At 35.6% G+C, this 23,572-nt stretch overlaps 3 protein-coding genes, 2 long non-coding RNA genes and 1 pseudogene across 6 annotated transcripts; 2 read left to right on the forward strand and 4 right to left on the reverse strand.

The window, feature by feature from the left end:
* Window positions 1-300: 300 nt before the first annotated feature.
* On the reverse strand, window positions 301-2,909 carry LOC106418439 (glutamyl-tRNA(Gln) amidotransferase subunit A, chloroplastic/mitochondrial). Its single transcript, XM_013859150.3, has 9 exons — window positions 2,236-2,909; window positions 1,850-2,161; window positions 1,593-1,772; window positions 1,419-1,513; window positions 1,259-1,334; window positions 1,101-1,178; window positions 882-1,025; window positions 694-807; window positions 301-579 (listed from the first exon to the last, which is right to left on the reverse strand). Exons 1-9 carry the CDS (start codon window positions 2,764-2,766, stop codon window positions 493-495), a joined length of 1,617 nt encoding a protein of 538 aa, XP_013714604.1. The 5' UTR covers window positions 2,767-2,909; the 3' UTR covers window positions 301-492.
* Window positions 2,910-3,168: 259 nt separating this feature from the next.
* LOC106416500 lies at window positions 3,169-5,903 on the forward strand. Of its 2 annotated transcripts, none has more exons than XM_013857393.3 (11): window positions 3,169-3,455; window positions 3,544-3,630; window positions 3,703-3,852; window positions 3,938-4,029; window positions 4,121-4,209; window positions 4,297-4,400; window positions 4,500-4,566; window positions 4,648-4,723; window positions 4,807-4,921; window positions 4,998-5,529; window positions 5,610-5,903. In XM_013857393.3, the coding sequence occupies exons 1-11, from the start codon at window positions 3,233-3,235 to the stop codon at window positions 5,701-5,703; spliced, it is 1,629 nt and encodes a 542-aa protein (XP_013712847.1). In that variant the 5' UTR covers window positions 3,169-3,232; the 3' UTR covers window positions 5,704-5,903. The 2 variants fall into 2 exon arrangements, with proteins under 2 accessions (XP_013712847.1, XP_013712846.1); XM_013857392.3 differs by having other exon boundaries at window positions 3,170-3,464.
* Window positions 5,904-6,059: 156 nt separating this feature from the next.
* On the reverse strand, window positions 6,060-9,327 carry LOC106417686. Its single transcript, XR_001283385.3, has 3 exons — window positions 9,018-9,327; window positions 6,784-8,951; window positions 6,060-6,704 (listed from the first exon to the last, which is right to left on the reverse strand). It is a non-coding gene; the product is annotated as an uncharacterized LOC106417686 (long non-coding RNA).
* Window positions 8,731-9,531, forward strand: LOC125592963. Its single transcript, XR_007328787.1, has 2 exons — window positions 8,731-8,853; window positions 9,039-9,531. It is a non-coding gene; the product is annotated as an uncharacterized LOC125592963 (long non-coding RNA).
* Window positions 9,532-21,143: 11,612 nt separating this feature from the next.
* LOC106417845 lies at window positions 21,144-21,669 on the reverse strand (annotated as a pseudogene).
* Window positions 21,670-23,065: 1,396 nt separating this feature from the next.
* LOC106417916 (small polypeptide DEVIL 6-like) lies at window positions 23,066-23,572 on the reverse strand. The gene has a single exon (XM_013858630.3). The coding sequence runs from the start codon at window positions 23,484-23,486 to the stop codon at window positions 23,364-23,366; it is 123 nt and encodes a 40-aa protein (XP_013714084.1). The 5' UTR covers window positions 23,487-23,572; the 3' UTR covers window positions 23,066-23,363.

Consider the following 23,572-nt stretch of genomic DNA (forward strand, 5'->3'; position numbering starts at 1 on the left):
ACATAAAACGCAGTGTTTTTAAAACCGGACCGACCCGATGGTTAGACCGGGTTCGACCATGAACCGGTTATATAGCCGGGTTGATCTAGTAATTGGTTCGACCATGAACCGGCCACATAGCCGGATTATATTTCAAAGTTATTAAACCAATAAAAACAACTAAAACTATCAAAAATCTATAAACCATCCATATAAACAAGAAACTAATTTATATTTATAATATTTTATGTTCAAAATTGATTTATATTTTAACTATTCATCATGTTTACTAATATTACTTTTATATTTACATACTAAAAAAATATTAAACAATATTATTGAACCAGGTTTGACCCGGTCGAACCATATTGAACCGTAACCCAAAATATTTCCGGTTCAGTTTCCGGTTTTAAAAACACTTGCATTCAAAAATACAATAGAAATTAAATTACAAATCAATTCGCTTTACCTAAACAAAGCATGAAAGTAAAAAGAGCCTCCAAGCTTTCATGTTTAGGCTACATTTGGCAACGTTGGAGGAACAAAGCCTGAACCTTTGAGAGTCTGCTCAAATATGTGACCAACTTTCAGCAATGTCTCCTAAAACCAATAGCAAAATTCAATCAATCATCATTTTAAGCAAAAATTCAAGTAAAAAAAAAAAAAAGTTCTTAAGCTAATCTTGGGAGTAAGCAAAGAGTTTATGAAACAAACCTCATCAAAGGCTGCACCAATCATTTGAAGACCAACCGGTAAACCCGAGGGACCTCCTTCAACTAATCCACATGGTAATACAATCGCAGGAAGTCCTGCAAGATTTACATTAACCTGCAACAAACAATCTCATGTCATTACAAACTATGTTTTGTGCTATTGAAAGAGAAACAGAACACATTTCATACCGTCATAATGTCTCCAGCATACATTGCCAATGGATCATCTTTCTTTTCACCAATCTTGTATGCAGCAGATGGAGCTGCTGGTGAGATAAGGATATCATTATGATCTAACGCCGCTTTGAAGTCTTTTCTAATTAGTGTTCTCACCTATATATTAACACCAAAGAGAACATATATTTGTTACTGATCCAAACTGGTTAATGAAGATGCGAGGTTACCTACCTGTTGAGCTCGCTTGTAGTATGCATCGTAGTAACCAGCCGAGAGTGCATATGTTCCCATTAAAATTCTCATTTTCACCTACAAAACACACACACACTTGTCTTTGATTATAGCAAAATGAAGAAGTAAAGCAGAAAAATCAGTTTATGAAACCGTACCTCCCCGCCAAATCCTTGACCACGCGAACATTCATACAACTTATTGAGCTCGTCAGCCATAACTTGATTCCCATATCTTCATTTCCACCACAAGAATCAATCTTTATCATGTATAGATAGACCATATACATTGTGAATCAAGTCATATCACGGTGTTTACCTGACACCATCATAACGTGATAGATTGGAAGATGATTCAGATGAGGCAATCACATAGTAAGCTGGTAGTCCAAGAGAGAATGAAGGAAGAGAGACCTGTGAAATATGAAAACATAAATTTCTATGTATTTGTACACAAAGAACACATTAAACAACAGAAAGTCAAAAGAAAAACCTCTGTCACTAGACAACCCAATGCTTCTAAATGAGAAGCAGCTTCCTGAGTTGCAGATCTCACTCCAGAATCAACACCTTCTTCAAGCGTCTCGCGAATGAGACCAACCCTCACTCCCTTTAATGGTTTAGATTCAAAAGAATCCATAGAAAGAGACTGTGATTCAAACTCAGGCACATCCTAAACAAAGCAAAGATACTTATTTTAGTTAAAAGCAAAGACCTTTCTTCTGTCTAATTACAAGTAAAAGACCTTACTTGTTTGCTACTGGTGGAGTCAAACCTATCATACCCAGAAACAGCATGAAGAAGCATCCCAGCATCAGCAACCGTAGAGCCAAAGCAACCAATCACATCCAACGAAGATGCGTAAGCCATAAGTCCAAACCTAGAGACACGCCCATAAGTTGGCTTAAGTCCAACGACACCACAGAACGAAGCTGGCTGCCTCACACTCCCACCAGTATCACTCCCAAGAGACACCATACATTGATTCGCCGCAACAGCTGCTGCTGAGCCTCCTGATGAACCTCCCGGTACACGTGTCAAGTCCCACGGATTCGCAGTTACCTAAAATCAAAATCCCTAAACCATCACAAGATATCCATCAATAAAGACTTAACCTTTCTTCTTCATTAACAAACCTGAAAGGCGGAAGCTTCAGTTGTGCTTCCCATTCCGAACTCATCCATATTGGTTTTCCCAACAACGATCCCTCCCATCTCCTTGATCTTCTTCACCGCCGTGGCATCGAAAGGAGGACGGTAATGCTCTAGGATGCGAGAAGCGGCGGTGGAAGGCATACCTTCGGTGCAGATGTTATCCTTGACGCCGATTACAACTCCGGCGAGAGGACCAACTCCCTCACCTCTGGAGATTCTCTGGTCTATCTCTTGAGCCTCTTTGAGAACGTTCTCGGACACGTGGAGGAAGCATTTGAGCTGAGGCTCGGTGAGACGGATGCGGGAGAGGTAAGATTTCGCGATCTCGGAAGCTGTGGTTTCGCCGGAGAGGAGAGAGCGACGAGTGGTGAGGATCTGGGATTGTGGAGGAGAGACGGAGGAAGCGTCGAGGGTCGGAGAGGAAGAAGCTAAGGATGCGATTGTTTTGGAGCCGTGGAATCGTCGGAAAGGGAGGAGAGTGAGAGAGCGCGGCGGCTGCAATGTCGATAGCATCGCGAGTGGAATGTTTAATTCGAGTTCGAGTTGGATTAATAAAATAAACTCCGGTGTAACGCCGTAGAAATGTATCGGCGGCGAAACCTTGCGGCGGCTGATTGGGTTTAGGGGGAGAGACTGCGGAAGAAGAGGATAAGAAGATATGATCAAGAACTGAAGACCAGGAGAATTATAAATGGGCCATAGATTAATGGGCTATATATTTATCCCCAATTTAATAATAGCCCAACATGTTATCGATTGAGTCTGTAATGTGTATTATTTATAGCCCAATTGATTAGGTAGGAATGATTCTACCGAGACGGTTAAATCTAAACCGGAAAATAAACGCAAACCAAAACCCTCCGAGGGAGTCAGAAGTTTAGTTGCTGTACTAGCACCAGCAGCATCCTGTCTAGCTGCTTCTTCCAAACTGAACCATCCAGAAAACGGAACCCTAATCTGAGGTCACTGAAGACAAGAAATGTGCTCTCTTTCGATTAGAAAGCCACCAAATTCATCCTTCGTCTTCCCAAAATTCGCTCCTTTACTTGTACGACATCGTTTCACCCTCCCATTACTCAAACCGCGGAGTGTCCGCGTCGTCGCTTCTCTCTCGAGTGCCTCATGGGTCTCTCAAGCTTCCAAAGACAAATACGGCGGCTGGTCTCTTATTCAAGACGACCCTCCTCTTCCTCACTCGAAAAGTAAAAAAAGTTAGCATCTTTCTCATAATTGGGTTTTTTTCCAGTTTAGTTGGAAATTGAAATTGATTTCGATCTGTTTGGGTTTTAGAGTGGAGGAACGTTGTAATCACTGGTGTTGGATCATCACTCGCTCTTCTGTTAGCTACTCTTGCTTACTTCTCAGTCTCCAGAAAAGGTTCAACCTTTTGTTCTCTCTCTACTCATTTGTATGGTTTGTATCTGAGATTCAGTGTTTTTTCCTTGACAGGGTTTAGGTTCTGCTTTAGCAATCCGTTGCATTGTTCAAGTGTGGATTTGAATCAGAATGAGAATGAGACTGAAGAGAGTGTTCAGAAGACTTCTGCTTCTGAGTCAGTCACTGAAGGCGTTGACTTTGTTTCAGATACTGTTGACACTTGTACGTTCTTGTTTTCTAGTCAATTTTGTTTTGTAAGATTCTTTACAATTGCTCTAACAAGTCTTTATCTTCGGCTTTGCTTTAGCATCATCAACGGTAAAAGCTCACCGTATCACCACTCCGGTTTCAGTAGATGCTGCTCAACAAGAAGCAATAACAGTTTTAAAGAAACTAAAGGTTTTTGTTTCCAGAAACTTGTACTCCCCCTTGATAAGATTATACAATCAACTTGAAGTTAATGTACCAGCTCTGATCATCTACATTTCAGATAATTGAAGATGATGTAGTGGCAGACGAGTTGTGCACCAGACGAGAGTATGCTAGATGGCTAGTTCGTTTAACTTCGTTACTAGAGAGGTAATGATGATACTTCTTGGAGTTATAAAACTCTTTATGTTTGTTGTGAAGGACTGATGAAAAAAAATATATGTTTTTGGCGTTTAGAAATCCAAAGCACAGGATTGCGCCAGCAGTTGCTTTAGCGGGCTCTTCAGTTCCTGCATTTGAAGATGTGAATATTACAGACCCTGACTTCGAGTACATTCAAGGTATTAGCCAAGATGAGCATTTTTTTACTTCTGTCTATTCACAGTTCTTAATTTGTTTCTACTGAATTCACCTTTCTGGCTTTTAACTTTCTTTTCCAGCCTTGGCAGAGGCAGGCATTACATCCAGCAAGCTATCCGGAAACGACATTAGTTTTCATCCTGAAAAGTACAAAATGGGATCAAGCTTTCTTCCTCTTCTGTTGTATTTGTTTTATCCTTAACTGATGGACATGTATGGTGGCTGCAGTTTTGTTTCCCGGCTCGATTTGGTTAACTGGAAAGCTGAATTAGAGTGTGATTTACATCCTGAAATCATGCAAGAGGTGTGATAAAGTTTTAACATTTTAGGCATTAACGGTGATTGCTTCATCAGATACTTTAATGACCTGACTTGTTTACAGTCCAGATATCAAGGACAAAGGTAGACTATATCGATACAAAGGATCTCAATCCTGACATGTCCCTCGGCTTCTACTTGGACTTCTTGAAGGGAGACAAGAGTACAAGCAGAAACGTTTTCGGTATTCTATCCCTCTGATCCTTACATTCTTTATCTTCTTGTTGATATGGGACATGATTGTAGACTTGATATTACAGGTAGGATCAAGCGGTTTCAGCCGAGTAGACCTGTCACAAAAGCACAAGCAGCTGTAGCATTAACAACCGGTAAAATGGCGAATGCCATTGCAGAAGAGCTGTCAAGGTTAGAAGCAGAGTCCTTCTCACAGAAAGCTGAGATGGAAGAAATCAAATCAGAGTTGCTTGAAAAGGGAGAGATAAAGCAACTTTGGGATGAGAAGCTTCAAGTAGAGAGATCCAGAGGAGTTGAGATGGAAGAGCTGTATCTCTCCAGGGTTACTGAGTTAGAACAAGAGAAAGCTGCTCAGCTGAAGTGGTTTGCGGAGCGTTTGAAAGAGAAAGCAGCCATAGATTGTCAGAAACAGTTGGTTAACAGCTTGAGAGAAGATATTGATGAGATGTCTCAGAGGCTAACAACGGATGAATCTGTTTATATGGTTGAGCATAGCGAGTTACAAAAGATGCTGAGTGAGTTACAGTCCAAACTTGAAACGGTGCTTGATAAAAGATCGATCCTTGAAGCTGAAGTTGAGGCTCTTCGGATTCTCAGGTAAAATGGTTTATAGTAATAACTAAATAACTCAGTATTGATCTTTGGATAAAGATTTTAACTTGTGAATGAAAATGCAGAACTTGGGTTGAGGATGAAGCTAAGGCAAGCCAAGCAAGGGCTAAGGTTCTTGAGGAGGCGGGAAGAAGATGGAAATGGAACGACCATTCTTGATTCTTGAGATTGTACAAAACAGAAATGTGTTTGGGTGATTGTTCGTTATATGAGTGTTGAAAATCTAAAATCAAGAACTTTGGTTTTGTTGGTTTATTTGGGGGGGGAAAGACAAATAATTCTCTGTAATTCAATCCTGGTTTTAAATTGGAAACAAAACAATCTTTGGTTTCCAATAATTGAATTCAATCCTGACTGAACCAACGTGTATGCCCAATCTTATAACCTAAGCAACTGAGCTAATAGGCCAAGCTGATAACGATTTTCATATAAAATTGCTAAGCAAGTATAGAAGAGTATATAAAAAAGCTTAGAAATAGACCACTCCCTGCTTACATTTCTTCAATATAATGATAAATATGTTGTACGTGGGAATGTTTAATTCAGTAAAACCGAACTAATTAAAATATAACTAAATTAAAATAGAACTAAATTAAACAGATAAAGTGGTTTGGATTTGGTCATACTATATAAATCAAATATATGTTCTTTTTTATAAACCGCAATATATAGATATTTTTCGGTATATAAACCGATAAAACTGAAGAAATCGATTAAGTAAAATATCTATATCTTTATATATAAAGTAGAGCTATTTCACTCCTGAGAGCGCCACCTAAGATTCCAGGTCACAAATTCAAGCTCTATGGTATCGACACATGTCCCTCTCACCAAAACTCACCGTATCATTTAATCGTTCGTCGCTTTCTATTTATTTTCCATTGGGCCTATACGTTGCTTTCTACTTATTCTTCATAATTGGGCCTTTACATTACAAGAAAGAGGTCTCCATGACGCTTAATTTTGCCGGGATATCATCGGAAGGCGTCTTCTCCGAGGCTTTAAAACTACATGTGTGAGGAAGGAGCTACGAGCCTACGGTGATGGTGGTGGTGGAAAATGGCAAAGGCGGTGGCTTTGGAAGAAACGATGGTGTTAAGTAGCAAATATGGTGAATCTAAGCAGCATAGGTTCGGTTGTCTTCTCCCAAAAAGTCAGATCTGAAACAAGGAGATGAAAGCATCAAAGCTGAACGATTGACACAATAAAAGAATAGAAAAGACGAAAGAAGAGACGTACCGCATAAAAAAAAACGTAGATTTCATGAGTTAATGTAGGTACTGGATTTGTAAGGAAATAATAAATGATTGACGAAGAAAAAAAAAATCAAGGAAAGATCGAGAGATTTGAAGAAGTTAAGGAAAGACTTGGAGAAATTGAAGAAAGAGGATTGGAGGAGAAGAGTAAGAAAGGAAATGGAGAAAAAAATAAAAGAAGTTAAGGAAAAAAATTGTTTAATGCATAAATCAAATATGAAATACATTTATGACTTATTTTTTATATATCTAATATAACAATTAACTAAGTTTGTCGGAAAATAATTAAAAAAATCAAAATAAAATTAGGCGGTAACTGTTCACATACGTTACCGAGAAAGCTCCGATAAGTTTAAACAAAAATCAATTCATAATTTGTGTGTTACAGAAATTTCATTCTGCTTATTATCATAATACATGTAGAACCAACTTATTTAAATGTAAAACAATTACATATACATGACAATATTTTATATGGTAAAAGATGAATCATATGATTTCTGATAAAATTGACAAAATATAAATAATGAAAGCCAATATTATTTTAAGCTGAACAAAAATTAAAATTATTAGATGGAAACTAAAAATCAAAATATCTTATATTGATTATTGTATATGTAAAGTAACAAACGAAGACCATGGATTTTTGGACCAAAAAATCATACTCATTACTCATTAGACCCACAAACCACGTACTTCCAAGCCCAACATAAAGAAATCCTAATTTAACCAACCAATATGTATACGCATAACCAACAACATTCAACCAAGAAACCCACATAAACCTCACCAAAACTATATATAGTAGTATTCTATATGGTCCAAACTCTTAAAACAATACACAACCACCCCTACATAACATACATAATCTAAAAACTAATAAACCATCTACGGCCTAACATACACACCTAAAAACATCAAAGTAATTATAATCCTACTTTCAAATCTTAACATAAAAAATACAATATAGTTATATACATTATACGGCCATCAAATTGTATATGAAAAATAACATGTTTAATTAATTGGTCAAACTTTTTTTAAAAAATTTGTATGTATATTAAACCAAGATTGCAAACTACAAACTTAGTTGGCCCGATAAAAATAATTTTGAACTAAACCAAAAAGATGGTTTACGTAAAACCTAAATGATCAAAAAAAAATTAGATCAAAGTGAACAATTAGTTAATTCCTAACTCATATCATTAAATCTATAATTTCAAATAATAAAACCCACAACAAACTATGAGTTCTAACATTTCAAATTTAATACAAAAAGTAACAAAATGGTTTCAAATTTCTATACTACCTTATTTTATAATCAATTCTTATATATATATATATATTCAAATAAAATGCAAAGAAAATTAAATTAAAATTTGAACAAACTCCCGCGTGATTTGAAATGTGGAAAGACTATGATTTCATCATGAAAAGTGATTACCCTTATAACATACACAAAATAATTATTCACAATCCAATTTTTCTGAACCCAAAATATTACAAACCACAAATAATGCACCGAATATGAGATTAAGTTTTTGTTAAAAGAAACAACATGAAAACTATTTGAAGCCTGCAATGCGTATCAATGCCACAACTTTTTAATTTAGAAACAACTATGGTAAACATGCAAAATATATCTTATCACACATAATCTCTTCTTATTTAAAACTTTTTAGAAGACAAAAATCATTAAACATTGTTTGCAAATGCAAACTTAAAATACAAACCACAAAATCATACAAAAAATAATAACATAAATCGGAAGTAAAGTATGTTCCGCCCGTAGGGCAAACCGACCCTAGTAAGAAGGGTTTCTTTCTTACCTGTTGCGCCACGTCAGATTCCACGTAGATAAGTCATGCGTTAAGGAGCTGACACGTGTCGAGTGATACACCATGTTTCATTTTTTTTTCTTTCTCGGTCCGTAAACATATGTTAGCAATCTATCTACACGGCCCAATGACGTCTTCTCTCTATCTCTCACAACGTTGACTTCACACCTCCTCTGCAAACCCCATGGAAACGCCTCCTTTCAACTTCACACCATGTAATTACTCTTCTCAATTATAGCCTTTATTCCAGGAGCCCCACTACGTCTAATTAATTTTGATTCTTCACCTCCTATGTTATTCAGATTTTCTGATCCTATAAATAGATATGCAGACAATAACAAATCCCATTGCTTCATCCATTAAATTGTTTTTTTTTTACCTTAATTCTCATCTGCTGCAGACGATAGAAATGAAGTGGTGTGCTCGAATCGAGAATAGCAGTAGAGAAGAATCAGCAAGCCAGTGGAGATGCAGAGAAATCCACCATTTTCATTATTGCGGCAAAGATTCACCGGAGATATAACCGTGGAATCCTCAGGTCTCCATTTGTGACTCTCTTAGGTTTTCTTAGAGATAGATGAATCACCGCAAACAAAGTCTTTTGTCTTGGTATGTACCATCACCTCCTTCTTTATCAATGCCTAATGTCTCTTTTACTGCTCTCTTTTCTTTAGTCGATAGAAACAAAGTCTTTTGTCTTGGTATAATGAAGAGATTGTAAGAGTTGACCAGACTAAATCAGTAGGCCAGATATGGGCCTTTGTCATTACAGTGAAGAATATAGTAAAATAATTGGGTTGGTAGTGGGTTGAGCCAGGTTTTAACAAGAATGTAAAAAATTGGACAATTATATTGGTTGCTCATTACAAACATTTGATTTATTTGGATTTACATATGATGTGTAATGTTTTTTTTTATCAAGAATTGAAGTTGACTACAACGAGAAACTATGGCAACTGGTAAGTGACCAAAAAAATGAACCGATTAGATTTTTTCATTTTTTATTTTTGTTTGCGTAAGTTTAATGAAACTAAAAAAATCAATATTTTCATACCTTTTTATTCGTAACTAGGGTCGGTCCGCCCTACGGGCGGGATGTGTTACATTTATATTTTTCATTACGGATATATGATTGTTAATATGCAAATCCAATCGTAGAGTCCCCGGTTCCAGTCGTAAGCAAGGTGGATTCAACAGCTTTACAGACTAATTCTTCAGAGTCAATATCATTAAAGGGAATCAGAATCAACAACTTAATTTAGTGCTACTTTTGGAGAGAATACTTAGCCTTTTACATATTCATGATTCATACACATTAGCTATTTTACATGGACAAAAACTAGTGATTAGAGATAAGAACATTACAAAAAACATTTAAAGAAAATCATAATGTCTCTCCTTGTCTTTAATGGTGATGTCAAAAATATTAGGAAAGTTTGTCCCAAACAATGCGGTTACAGCTTATAAATTAAAACCAATTGTCGAAAGGAATTGGAGAGCCTGCAAACGGGCCAATTAAAATGGTTAAGATCTCATATCGTTAACAGGTTTGAGATCATATAGAAAAATCGTTTAACCTTTTTCTGCTAAATTATTTTAAATTTCTATACAAATTTGTAAATATTTAGTTTATTTTCAATAAAAACATGACTTTGTTTCTGGTGGTCTATCCACGCTAGCGGACATTATTTCATTATTATTTGAAGAATTTGATGTTTTGCAGTGAGTATGCAAGATTGCGAAGTTGATTTATGGCATATAAAATTAGCCAGCTTAATATATGCATACTTAGAGAAGTTCTTTAGTTGAGATAGGAAATTCATAAATAATTCATTTGCTGTTGGTTATTATACAGAAGAACTGGCTACAGCTCCATGTGGTTATCATTTATAAAAGAATACATAGAATTCATGATGATGAGACAGAAGGAAAAACACCAGAATCAATCATATATCAAGAAATAATGAACACTTCAGTCATCATTGAGCTTCTCCGCCAAGATCTCAACTCAAAGGATATCAATTGACCTCAAAAGCTTCACCTACCTTAAGAAATTTACTTTTTAATCTTTCACCAAAATAGAAGATAATAAAATACATGTATCTTCGCCAGGAGTATTATTTTAGATCACAATCCAAACTTAAGTATAAATATATATTTTTCTTCAAATCATTCCATGTAGAAATATTTTTGGCTAGGTAGATCAACAAAACAAAATAAAACAATAGAGACAGAACCAACGTCAAATATAAACATATGCAGATGAGAACGTATAAACTACATATAGAATTTAGACTCTAACTTGCAAGCGTCTATGGCGAGAAAATTTATATACATTAAGAAAGCAGTCAAACTCTTGCAATAGAAAAAAGGCTGCACATTTAATGTCTAAGAAACTAAGAGTAGAAAATAAGAAGTTAACCTTCTCCCCATAGTTGGGATCAACAACAAACTCCTCAATGACAAACTATCGTGTTAAGATATCTCCCTAGTTGCGCAAAATATGATCCTCTTGAACACCATAGACTTTTCGTGAGGCTCTAGCCCAGTGAGGAAGCTTTATTTGCTTTGTTGGATCAATAGACTTCTCATGTTAAGAATGACAGCTTGTAAGGCTATTTGCAGAAAACACAACTTAAAAGGTAAAACAGTCGCAAATCTCGTACTTCCTGCATAAAGAGCCTCGAGAGCGTCTTCACCCACTTGTTATGATTCTATCTACCTCTGTTGAGTGGTAACACTTTTATAGGCTGAAGCAAAAATATCACCAGCCTAGAAAACTCACAACAGACACATGAATGCATGAGATACATATCCAATGCTTTAAGATAACAGTTTAAATATGTAATTAGCATAATGAAAGTCATGTATAGTCAAGTCACTTAAATTGTATTGACCAAAGATCATCTATAATACTATATTTTACATAACCACGATTCACAAAGCTGTCAAATTAGTTATGAACCAAATGAGGACTCTCTCTCATATTACCTAGTCAAGAAGGAGCTTGTACTCCAAAAGTTACATTGTAAGAGCGCTGTTTCTGGAGCACAATCATTGGAGTTGATAAGATTTATAAGATACTGCTCAAGTACGACTTTGGATCTTCTTGTTAAGGGAGTCAACGAAAATGGGTACATAAACTACAAAAAAGGATATAAAGATTTAACATTTTTGGATTTCTAGAGTTGTCGAACCCGAAGCAAACGCAGGAGGAGCGATCTCCACCATGTCGGAATCCATTGACGACGTTCCTCAAGATTGATTCTTTATGACTCACAAAACAAAACAGATGCAAAAGTGATTCAAAGAGCCGATATAACAATTGCATATGTAAAAGTTCAACTCGAACCGTTTCAGAGATTTGGAAGAAGCTCAGACGTTTCCAAGCGCCGCAGAAAGAAGGAGAGAGACGACCTATGTTTCTTTGCTTCATTAGATTTAGGGTTATCGAGGTCGGGCCGATGGACCGCATACATAATCAGAAAGTAGTAGCCCAAACCACTATAGATATTCCCCTAACGATAAAAGCCCAACAAATTCTCAGATTAAATGAAGTGTTGCGTTTAATACAGCCGGGACACGTGTCGGCCTGTCAGGCATCGACTTTCCACGTGGCAAAGCAGGAGTGAGACGAACATATTTTTATATATATAGATATGTCATACTTTTTTCTTATGAGAATTTTATGTTTTCTTATTTTCTCTTATAAAACAAACAAATCTAACATTTTAAAATAACTAACAAGTGGATGCAAACCTCTTGAATGTGAATGTGTAAAGTCAAAAAGTAAGCTGAATCAGTACGGATAATTGTTTATGACACAAAGACAAAATTAAGAAAAACAATATTTACCACAACAATAAAAACTCAAATCTACTTACTATATATAAAAATTTGAGCAAACATTTAAGAAAATGTATACCATTTCAATCATGAAATTGTGTCATGCTAATATAAAGTTATAATCTCTAACAAGACTAATAAAAAAATAAAAAATAAATTTTTTTAGTTAGACATATGCGAAGATGATATAAAAATGTGTTTTCATTATAAAAACATAACAAAATATAAAAATAATAACTAAGATAGTATAATGTCATAAAATATATTTGACAACAAACAAAAAAACAAAAACAAGTTAGAAAAATAAACGAAAATGTTAAGTAAAATGAATATAATATTCATCATCATTTAAAATTTTTTAAAAGACAAAAATCATTATTATACAAATCTCTTGCAAATGAAAATATAAATACAAACCATAAAATCATACAAAAAAAATAAAAACATAGATAACAATTAAAATATATCCCGCCCGTAGGGCGGACCTACCCTAGTAATAGTATAGTTATATGTATATTATATAATATAATTGATAATATACAAACATAGTTTATTTTCTTAATATGATCTTAATATTTAAGTAAAGACTTTCATTGACATACATTTGTGCTAATATTTAGTTAATTAATAATATTATGATATTATTTTTTTCTATTTCATGAAAATTATAATAATTATTTTTTAATTTAACTAAACATGAAAATTATTTAAAACTCAGATTACTATTTAATAAATCTGATGTTTAATCATATAAACTACAACCGACAAAATTCTATAAAAGATAAAAATAGTTAGATGTTATGAACCAGATTGTGGATGGCTCATAACCAAGAGATTATGATTTGTAATCTTTTCATTTATCTATGACGGTGTAATCTCCTATATAAGGAACCTCTATATTATGAATAAAGATAGACTTTTCCATTACTTTTATAACACATTATCAACACGAAACTCTAAATCTCTAAGCTAATACCCAAATCGAAAAACCCTAAAACCCTAACCCTAGCCGGAGATCCGACGAATCCTAAACCCCGATCGCGTCTCTTGTTTTCGCATCTGTTCCAGCTCGCGTCCCCGATCAGCTTCAGCCCAAGGCGTTCCTGATCCTAGCTCAGACGTTCGCGACCCGAGAGCAGCTCCAGCACGCGACCTCTTCCTCGTTCGCGAAAGCATCAGACAACTCGCATCCCGTTCGTGTCCAGCTCGCGGCTCAACTCCTTTGGTGGTCCGATTCAACAATCATCTAAGGTTAAAAGGTAATTCAAAACTTAAGAACCCATAATCGAACATGGATTGATTGATAAAGAATGAAACCCTAAAACCCTAATCTTTATGAATCAAAATCATAGGGTAATAAATCAAAAATCCTAATTGAATAAATCGAAGCTCTAAAAGTTCGATACCCTAAACCCTAAATCATGTTCCTACATGATTAAAACCCCAAATCAGTTTTTACAAGTTAAAATTCGACAAACCCTAATCCTATATCTACAAACTCTAAATAATATAAGTATCAGAATTAATTATACTATAATTATCAAATCACATATTAAAACCCTAATCGAATATTTTGAAATCAAAATTGTTTTCGGTTTTGATCATTGAAGTTTTAAATCTGATTAAATCTGATGTTATGTTGCTAGAATTGTTTGACCGTTAAATTGATAGATTTATTTTCTCATCCTGCTTGGTTAATTGTTCATCTGATTTAAAATTGTTTAAACCGACCAGCCTGTTAAAACATTGATTGAATCCGATAGGTTGCTAGCTTGCTTTGCTTATATAATCCGATAGGTTGATAGATTGATTGAGGTTTACTTGTTTAAAATCCGAATGATCTGATTGCATGATTCTTGAGGTTTAAATCCGTGTGAGTTAGGATTGATAGTTTTTATAACCTGATTGAATGATTTGAGGTTTAATATTGCATGTTAGAATCTGTTATAATATAAACCCTAATTCGAATTGATAAACCCTAAAATAGAGTCAGTGTATTGCATAATCCGAATTGAATGTTTTGAAGTTTCATATTATACTAGGTTGATAGTTTCATGATATAATCAACTGTTCTGAGGTTTAAGATTATTTGCTAGAAGCTGATTGATTGATAAAACCCTAATTTCGAATTGAAACCCTAAACCCTAATTTGCGTATTCCTAAAATCAGATTGCTTGATTCCATCTTGCTAATATCAGCCTTGAAACTGATAAATATCAGCCTTGAAACTGATTAATAAAATTGATAGAATCAGCCTTGAAACTGATTGTTTTGGTTTTTCATGATTGAAACCCTATTTTTGGATTGAAACCCTAAATTGTGTAATGCTTGAATCCGTTTGATTATTTTTTTATTATTGATCCAATTGCTAGTCTTGATAAAACTTAATTGAATCTGATTGTTAGTCTAGCTAAATCTCATACCTGAAACTGATTGATTAATTGCTAAATTTGATTGAATGTTTTAATATTACCCTTGCACACATAGAATCCGATTGCTAAGATTGAGTGCATCATATCTACTTGGCCGTGTGGCCAGTTTGCATCATATATCATCCTGACCAACATGTTTATGTTATACGCATGATCTGATTATTATCAATGATCTGATTGTTTTAAATTGAGGTTCCATAATTCCACTCATGTACATATAGAATCAGTATGCTAGGTTTGCATTATAACCATATGGCCACATGAAAAAATATAGAAATTGTTTGTTTGGTCGATACTCTTGCTTGATAAATCTGTGTGACTTATTATGCATCATATATCACTTTGGCCGTGTGGCCTTATTGCATTATATCACATTTGGCCGTGTGGCTTGTTTGCTTATTAGAAATATATTGACTTGATAGCATGTCATGTTTATGGCCGTATTTTAAATATTTTATGAGATCTAAAATTGATTGATATATGATTTGAGATGTCAAAAATCAACTTGGATTTTGCTGCCTTAAATCTCTCAGGAGATAATTATTTGAAATGGGCACTGGATACTGAGTTTATCCTAAAGTCAAAGGACTTGGTGAATGAATCACAAAAGGCGATAATGCCAAATGAGAAAGATTGATACATGGCAATATTAATTATTAGCCATCATCTTATTAAGAGTCTCAAAGATCAGTATCTGACTATAGAGAATCCTCTAGACCTTTGGACATAGTTAAAAAAAAATCGAGATATGATCACCAAAGAACAATGTTATTACCAAAGGCCCTATTTGATTGGAGGAATCCCATAATCCAGGACTATAAGTCCGTGGATGAGTCTATTGCTAGCTGAAAAAAATAATGGATTACTGATGAGAAATAGTGAATTGAGACCTCCTGGATTAACCCCATTACCTGATACCAATAAGGCCGCAGAAGAAAAAAAAGGTAACCACGTCTAGAATGACAGACCACTCGGTCATAGCCGTGGAGGGTGGAAAGGACGTGGCCATGGCCACTATAACACATTTGGCCGTGGGAATCACTATGGCAAAGACCGTGGGTATCAACCCAATTTGAGCCATGGTCAAGGCAGTGGCCGTGGTATATCCTTTAAACCACAAAGCTCGACCAAATCAGTGTGCCATAGATGTGGAATGTGGAACCATTGGGCTAAGATATGAAGGACTCCCAAACATTTTTGTGACCTCTATCAAAGAGAGTCTGAAAGGGAAGAATCATGAAACCCACTTGGTCTATAAAGATGGTGAAAATAATTTCGAACATGATCAAGATGATCTTATGGAATATGAGACTTATAATTGCCTAAAAGAATCAAGTTGATAATCTGATTTCGACGTCAAACTTGTGTGATTGCTTTGCTTGTATGCTTTCTCTGATTTTTATCTCCTTGAATTTATTTCTAGTACACTGAAAAACGCCAATATAAGTACTAAAGCAGGTATCGCCAGTCTGAAAGAAGACTATGGCTAGGCTAATATATTATTGCCTAAGGGTATGCATCTAGAAATCAGTGATGCCTTATATTCACCCAGCTCTAAGAGCAAGAGCAGCCTATTGAGTTTTAAAGATATAAGAATGAATGGTTTACATATTGAAACAATGGGCGAAGGAAACAAAGAGTTCCTTCAGATATATGTATAAAATCGCCAAAGACCATAATAAGTCCTAAAGATTATACCTGCATTATCTGCTGACCTAGACTATGCATAGATCAATATGATAGAGGCTAAAAGCCTGCGAAAATATACACTTTATGGCACGACCGGATTGGCCATCCTGGTCCAAACATGATGCGAAAATTGATATTCAAAAGGCACACATTAAAAGATAAGAAGAGTTATCCCAAAGAATCTCACGTGTGTAGCATGTATACAAGGGAAACTCATTAGGCCATCACCAGTAAAACGGCTACGAGCCCTTTTTCATAATAAAGACTATATGTCTAGCTAATACTGGTGAATACATATCCCAAACGTTTAAATGATTATGGTATGTCCATGGGGGTAAGTGTGGACAATTCTGTGATACATGTCCATACCAAGAACGGATAGACCATAACTTATGAGGTCAAAACTCCCATTCACAGCTTGGGCCACACGAAATTTACATGCACCTAAGTTAATACGCATCAGGCCATTTAGTGAGCATAGATATCCCCTATCACAATTATTAACGGGTCAAGAGCCAGACATACCCCATCATAAGACATTTGGATGTGCTGTCTATGTACTAATTGCTCCACCACAGAGAACTAAAATGAGACCTCAAAAGGAGGATGGGGATATATGTTGGATATGATTCTCCCACAATAATAAAGTACTTTGAGCCAACTATGGGTGATTATATTTGAGGCGAGGTACACGGATTATTTTAAGACCAGGAGGAGAAAAAAATAATAAAGCTGGTAAAAGAATGGTAAAAAAAATAGAATGGAATCAACAATCAATGTCTTGGCAATATCCTCGGACTAAAGAATGTGAAATAGACATCCAAAGATTATACATTTACAAAGCTAGCTAATCAAATGTCAAACACATTTGCTAACCCGAAAAAGAATGACTAAGTCATATATAAACCAGCTTGTAAAGCACCAACGAATTTGATGTCCAAGAAGAGACACAGTCAAGTTGATACAGAGTCTAGACAACGTATGAAACGTGGTAGACCAATAGGTTCCAAAAGATAAGAATCCTCGGAAACAAAAGAAAGGTGCAGAGAATGATAATCAAAATCTGAATCCGAGGTTACTAAGGAAACCATCCCAGACTTGGAGATAAGGCCGGCCGGCTCTAAGGTACAGGTACCAAACAATGTAGCTTGGGAAGCCAAGCTGCAAAGTATTAAAGGTCCTGATAATAATGAATCTCAATCAATTATATCATGTCTGGAACATAATGGAACCAATAAGGAATGTCGACATAAGATGATTTATTTGCATACAAAGTAGCACTTGAATTTATGAATATAAGCGAGGATCATGAACCCACGTCAATATAAGAGGGCACACTCGTAGAACAGATTGGATTGAATGGAAACGTGAGGTTAAATAGTTTAAAGAAGAAAGACGTATTTGGCCATATGATTAAGACGCCATATGATGGTAAAACCAGTGGATATAAATGGGTCTTGTGAGGAATAGAAATCGTGAGATATAAAGCTGATGTTGCACAAGGATTCTCACAAAGACCATTAATAGATTATGAAAAGACATACTCCTATGTGGTGGATGCAACTACTTTTAGATTTCTCATAAGTCTGGCTATATAAGAGAGAAAATTAGACTTGCAACAAGTTGATGTAGTGACTGCATATTTATATGGTCCACTGGATAATGAAAGTACTAGAGGGTATTGAGCTGAAAGTACAGCAAGTTCTTGAGAACAATATTGATAATCATCAAAGTATATGATCTGAATATCCTAGGAACCTCTGGATACAATTTCCCAAACAGTTGAATATCTCAAGAAATAGTTTAAGATGAAAGATCTTAAAAAAAAACAAAGTTTTGTTTGGGATTACAGCTTGAGTACATTAACAATGAAATCCTTGTGCATCAAATAGTATATACAGAAAAGGGTACTCAATAGATTTAATATGGACCAGTCTCACCCACTATCTAGTACATGGGCGTGAGATCACTTGTTTTGGACACTGATCAATTCAGTCCAAAGGTTGACGATAAAGAAGTCCATTTCGTCCTGAGATGGACGATGCAGAAGTCTTGTTTTAGACACTGATCTGATTGGTCCATAAGAAGGACGATGAAGAAGCCTTTGATTTTGATTTATTTTATACTAACCAGCCTAAAGAGGGGTTATTTGGTTTTGTTGATTTGTTTTCAGACAGGTTATGTTTTACAAATGGTGGTACACGCATATCACAACAACATCATCCAAGATTTCGTGTGTGTGTGTATTTGAGGTTGATGACTCAATATGTTCGATCAGATTGTGGCATGGCCGATGGTAAAGTAGAACCAACTATCATGTTCGAGGACGAAGCATATTCTGCCCAAGATCTTCATCACTCATGGATTGCAGAAAATTGGAGAGGTCCAAGGGACCTTCAGTAATGTCCAAATCAGGGGGAGTAATGTGTGTTGTACTCTTTTTCCTTCACCATGGTTTTGTCCCAATTGAGTTTTCCAGGTAAGGTTTTAATGAGGCAACATTAAAGCACATTACAAGTTCTAAATGGTTATGGCATCCAATGGGGAGTGTTTTGAACCAGATTGTGAATGGCTCATAACCAAGAGATTATGATTTGTAATCTTTCCATTTATCTATGACAGTGTAATCTCCTATATAAGAAACCTCTATGTTATGAATAAAATAAACTTTTTTATTACTTTTAATGCATCCCTCAATAGCTAATCGCCTAATCTTGACTCAACGGAATGACAAAGATGACCCTATCGCATCCAGTCCGAGGTCCCGAGACCTCTAGCTCAGGCGATGTGTACCCGGTTAGCCTTTGGAGGCAGAGGCCAAGAAGCAACATTTTTATTTTCCAGTCCGGCGAGAAGAGTCAGAAGTCGAGAGTAACGAAAGCTTCGGTGAAGAGGAGGAAGAAGCAGCGGCACAGTCGCTAGAGGCACCGCGTCGCGAATCCTTCTCAGCTTCGACGAATCGAACATGTCATATGCGAAGACGACGACCAGAAGCAGAGTCACAACACCAACAAATCTTCATGCCGGAGATGGATTTGGATATGACGGGGTCGGCAAAGGCGCCGAACGGCACCAGAGAGGCGATCGGGAGAAGGGTGAAGGGAGATGCGAAATCTTGGTTTGGGAGAAGAAATTGAGGGGGCCTATAGATTTTTTTTATCCTTACAGAACTTAGTTTTAATAGAATTCTGAATTCCTCTGACAATTAATTGATGGTGTGCAAAACGACTAGAGCCTGAATTCAGATTCTACTGGTCTTCGTAAAATTCGATTTATTGAATTCGAGTTTTCTAATTATGAAATGCTTCGGTTAATCAACCGATATGTATATAAGAACATGACAAAAAAGAGAATATATACGTGTAGATGAGTATAATGAGTACATAAACATATGGGCTGCATAGTTAAAGTTGGCCGACAACAGAATATCAATGAGACAATGATGCAGATTAGTTTCTTCTCCCACCTGACACTTTGACCTCATTTTCATGCTTTCTTTTAGTGCAAATAATTAGAAATGTGGTGTTCGAATAATAATGGAGTTATAATGACAATACTTCGTAGTTGAAACAATCCTCTCTTTTTTTCTAAGACAAGCTCCATATGGATGTTCAAAAAGGCTGGTTTCATAGGCCAGCCAACTAGGAACCAACCGAGATTTTACGGAAAGAGAAGCACTCTACTCAAACTCTTTTACAAAAAAAACGGCACGAAAATTGATAATCTCAGAGCACACGCAAAGACGGTACGTATAGGTGGAATCTTTAAAAAAAATTATTATAAAAACATATGGAGTCCACATTTTTTAGGTTTTTGTGCAGGTTTAAGCCGTTAAATTTCTTCCGTAAGGATTCCATCTGGTGGAATCTGTTAACTATTCGCGGGCCCCACTGATACGTGGCGGCTCGCAATTGCTTAGTTTTTTTTTTAATCCGAAAAAAAATAATTAAAAAATAGAAAACGTTTTTTTTTAAAGATTTTTACGGGGTACATGGTTGTGGTTGCCCTTATATCTTCATAGATGTACGTTGACGATATTGACGCAATTAATTAAAAGGAAATACTTGAATTAAATGGAAAAAGGAGATTCATTTATATTTTAATCTATTAAATTCGACGTACATTATACATGCATCATAAATAAAATTTGGCACCTAAGAGCATCATTATCCTAGATACTCAACTAGGGTCTCTTATCTATTTTATATTACTTTTAAGCAATAAATATGTGTTAAGAGACTCTTTTAAAAGACACCAACATTTTTATGCTCCAATGCTAATCTCTTAGTTAAGGTTTCTTAAAACAAAAAAATTATTAAACATTGTTTTCTTAAAAATGTTGAAGTGTTATGATTTTGCTAAGTGAAGTGAAGTGTTATGAGTTTGCTATTAAGCCAAAAGAATGAGAGAATCAAGATAACAAAGCAGTGGGAAATTCGTTGGGTATGTTAAGACATGATGCTTACGTTGAGTGTTATCATTTGTACGAGTTCGGAGTTCGGAGAATGTTATCATCATCAGGTTCATGAGCCACAAGATAAGTTGACTGAAGAGTTGCCTGACTCAAAGAAGAGAAAGATTTGTCAACTACTGATAGACCAAGAAACTATAAAAAAGAGATATATTTTCGAAGGCAAAACACAGCTACACATGCCTAGAAACTTGATCATTCATGTGCACGATTAAAAGGCATTCATCAAAGACCAATGAACAAAAGAAACGCACCGTATCATTTTCCACCACATTGTCAGCCTCATCAAACTCTTCCATATCTGGAATATCATCATCCTCTTCCTCAGCTCCAAAATACGTTGGCATTGATCGTATACCGCTTTTCTTGTTTATATCCAAGGCACCATGGACGGCAAGTTCTCATCTTCGTTGCCTTTATCTGTAGCAAATATCAAGACAAAAGATTAAATGTGAGAAATATGGATTAGGCAAAACACTAAATTAATCTTCACCTTTCGGTTTCCCGTGTGTAGCCAGCCAACCATCATCATCTTCATCATCAACCAACACTTCTCCTCCAGCAGCTTCATATTCCTCTGCCACGTAAGAGAATGTGCATACATAAACAACAAATCAAACATAAAAGAAGCTCAGATTCAGCCAAGCTTAAACATCAAGAGCTTTATCACTAACTTAGAGATACCCATTAAGAGAATGTGCATACATAAACGACAAGTCATAACTTTGGTTGATCTCATCACAATCTCACAAACTTGTATATAAAAACACTAAAAGTCAATAGCTTTATCACTAACTTAGAGATACCCATTCACCTGTATTTCTCTGCGATCAAGTTTACAGCTAACCCATATCGTATAATTGCAAAATTCACAACCCTCAAAAACTAAAAATCGAAACTTTGAATTCACATTCATCAATAAAAACTCAGACTTTATAGCTAACCATGAACAGGTAGGGCACTTGGAGGCGAGATCATCGCCGGCGAGCACGAACTCGCTGACGCTGAGGACTCCCTTCTCCTTGAACGCCGAGGTCGCACGACGTTGACCGATAATCATCGAAGAGAGATCAAGGACGAGATTTTGGAATCGAAACCGGCTGAAAGAGAGATAGAGATGAGAGAGAGAAGGAGATTTCCCTGTATCAGACGCGTGTCTACAAGATACGTCTCTTCTTGTGCTTAATTAAGAGACGTTCTTAAGGTAATTCCCATTTTTCATTTATTTTTTATCCTAGTCAGCAGCTAAGAGACGTTTAAAAGACACCGATAATGGTGCTCTAATGGTCACGTCAGATTAAATAAGTGGGACCCGAACAATAATTTTAATGGTGTGTGAATGTGTCCCTTGATCAATATCTATAGACTATAGTCACTAAATTTAATTAGTTTAATTTAATAATTCAGTAGACCCCAAACAAAGACACATCATGGTACTTAAAGGTTTAAGTTAGGAGAATTTCTTAATGTGAGTCCAAACAACTAAATTATAGTAGATTTATCTCAAACGTGGAGCACCAACGTTACATTTGATTAGACGAGAACCAAAGAGTATTTATTTTATTTATCTTCAAATCAACTGGCTAATCATTGGAACTAGGAAGAGGTTGTTGGTTTGACTAAAGTTAGGAGAATTGAAGTATGCATTAGAAAGTATGTGGTATGCAAACTTGTACCATTCACATAATAATTTATAACTTTTAATAATTGGGTTTTATTTTATAAACTGAAACTTATTAACATAGTCGTATAAAATATATAAATTCGTTAAGTAAATGAGATTTGACAATTTTGGTTAAATAACATATATAGCTGGTTAAATATTTAATATTGTGCCATATTTGCTGGACTAACTATCATGTAGCTACACTGACTTCTTAAAATTCAAACATTTCAACTTGTTTGGTCGAACTTGGACGGTTAGTTTTTGTTTGGGTTAATGCAATTTCACATATACTAGTGAACTAATAAAAAGCTCATAAGACTATAAAGCAAGGAAATTAAGATCTGGTACGGATTAAATTATGTGTGATATAGCTGAATTTACAACAGGGGAGCTATAGAACTAAGGCAAAAGCCATTACAAAATTTATCCCAAAGTTTTTATTCGTCGATATTTACAAATTTACATCCACCAATCAAAAACATATACCCATTTCAAAAGTGTATGAACTTTCAACCCCCAAGATCTACGATTAGCAAGACCAGTTTCTCCTTCATATCTTCTTGCAATCATCGGTCTGATCCGGTTCAGCTTCAAGGTATCAACCCTCAGAAACAACCAAGATCAATCTTGCCAACATAAGAGCATCACAACACATCGTCTGATGATGTATAGCTTAGCTCTCTGCTCTCTAATAACACCACCAAGTCCTCTACTACTCGATACTCGTCTCTTCAAAACTCCCATTTTAGATATTTTAGAGTTTTTCTTTGATGGTTTTAGAGGTTTTAGTTTGAAGATAAGAAGAATTAATATGAACAAAGAACTGTCTT

This window comes from Brassica napus, chromosome C9 (assembly GCF_020379485.1).
Source record: "Brassica napus cultivar Da-Ae chromosome C9, Da-Ae, whole genome shotgun sequence".
NCBI lineage: Eukaryota > Viridiplantae > Streptophyta > Magnoliopsida > Brassicales > Brassicaceae > Brassica > Brassica napus.

Bases quoted from the DNA above. Each gene is read 5' to 3' on its own strand.
- LOC106417916 (XM_013858630.3), bottom strand. From the start codon at position 23,486: ATGGGAGTTTTGAAGAGACGAGTATCGAGTAGTAGAGGACTTGGTGGT.
- LOC106418439 (XM_013859150.3), bottom strand. From the start codon at position 2,766: ATGCTATCGACATTGCAGCCGCCGCGCTCTCTCACTCTCCTCCCTTTC. The intron at 1,773-1,849 runs GTAAGGTCTTTT...TGCTTTGTTTAG, and splicing joins ACTCCACCAGTAGCAAACAA to GATGTGCCTGAGTTTGAATC. The intron at 1,514-1,592 runs GTTTTTCTTTTG...CATATTTCACAG, and splicing joins TGGGTTGTCTAGTGACAGAG to GTCTCTCTTCCTTCATTCTC.
- LOC106416500 (XM_013857392.3), top strand. From the start codon at position 3,233: ATGTGCTCTCTTTCGATTAGAAAGCCACCAAATTCATCCTTCGTCTTC. The intron at 3,465-3,543 runs GTTAGCATCTTT...TTTGGGTTTTAG, and splicing joins TCACTCGAAAAGTAAAAAAA to AGTGGAGGAACGTTGTAATC. The intron at 4,567-4,647 runs GTACAAAATGGG...TGGTGGCTGCAG, and splicing joins ATTAGTTTTCATCCTGAAAA to TTTTGTTTCCCGGCTCGATT.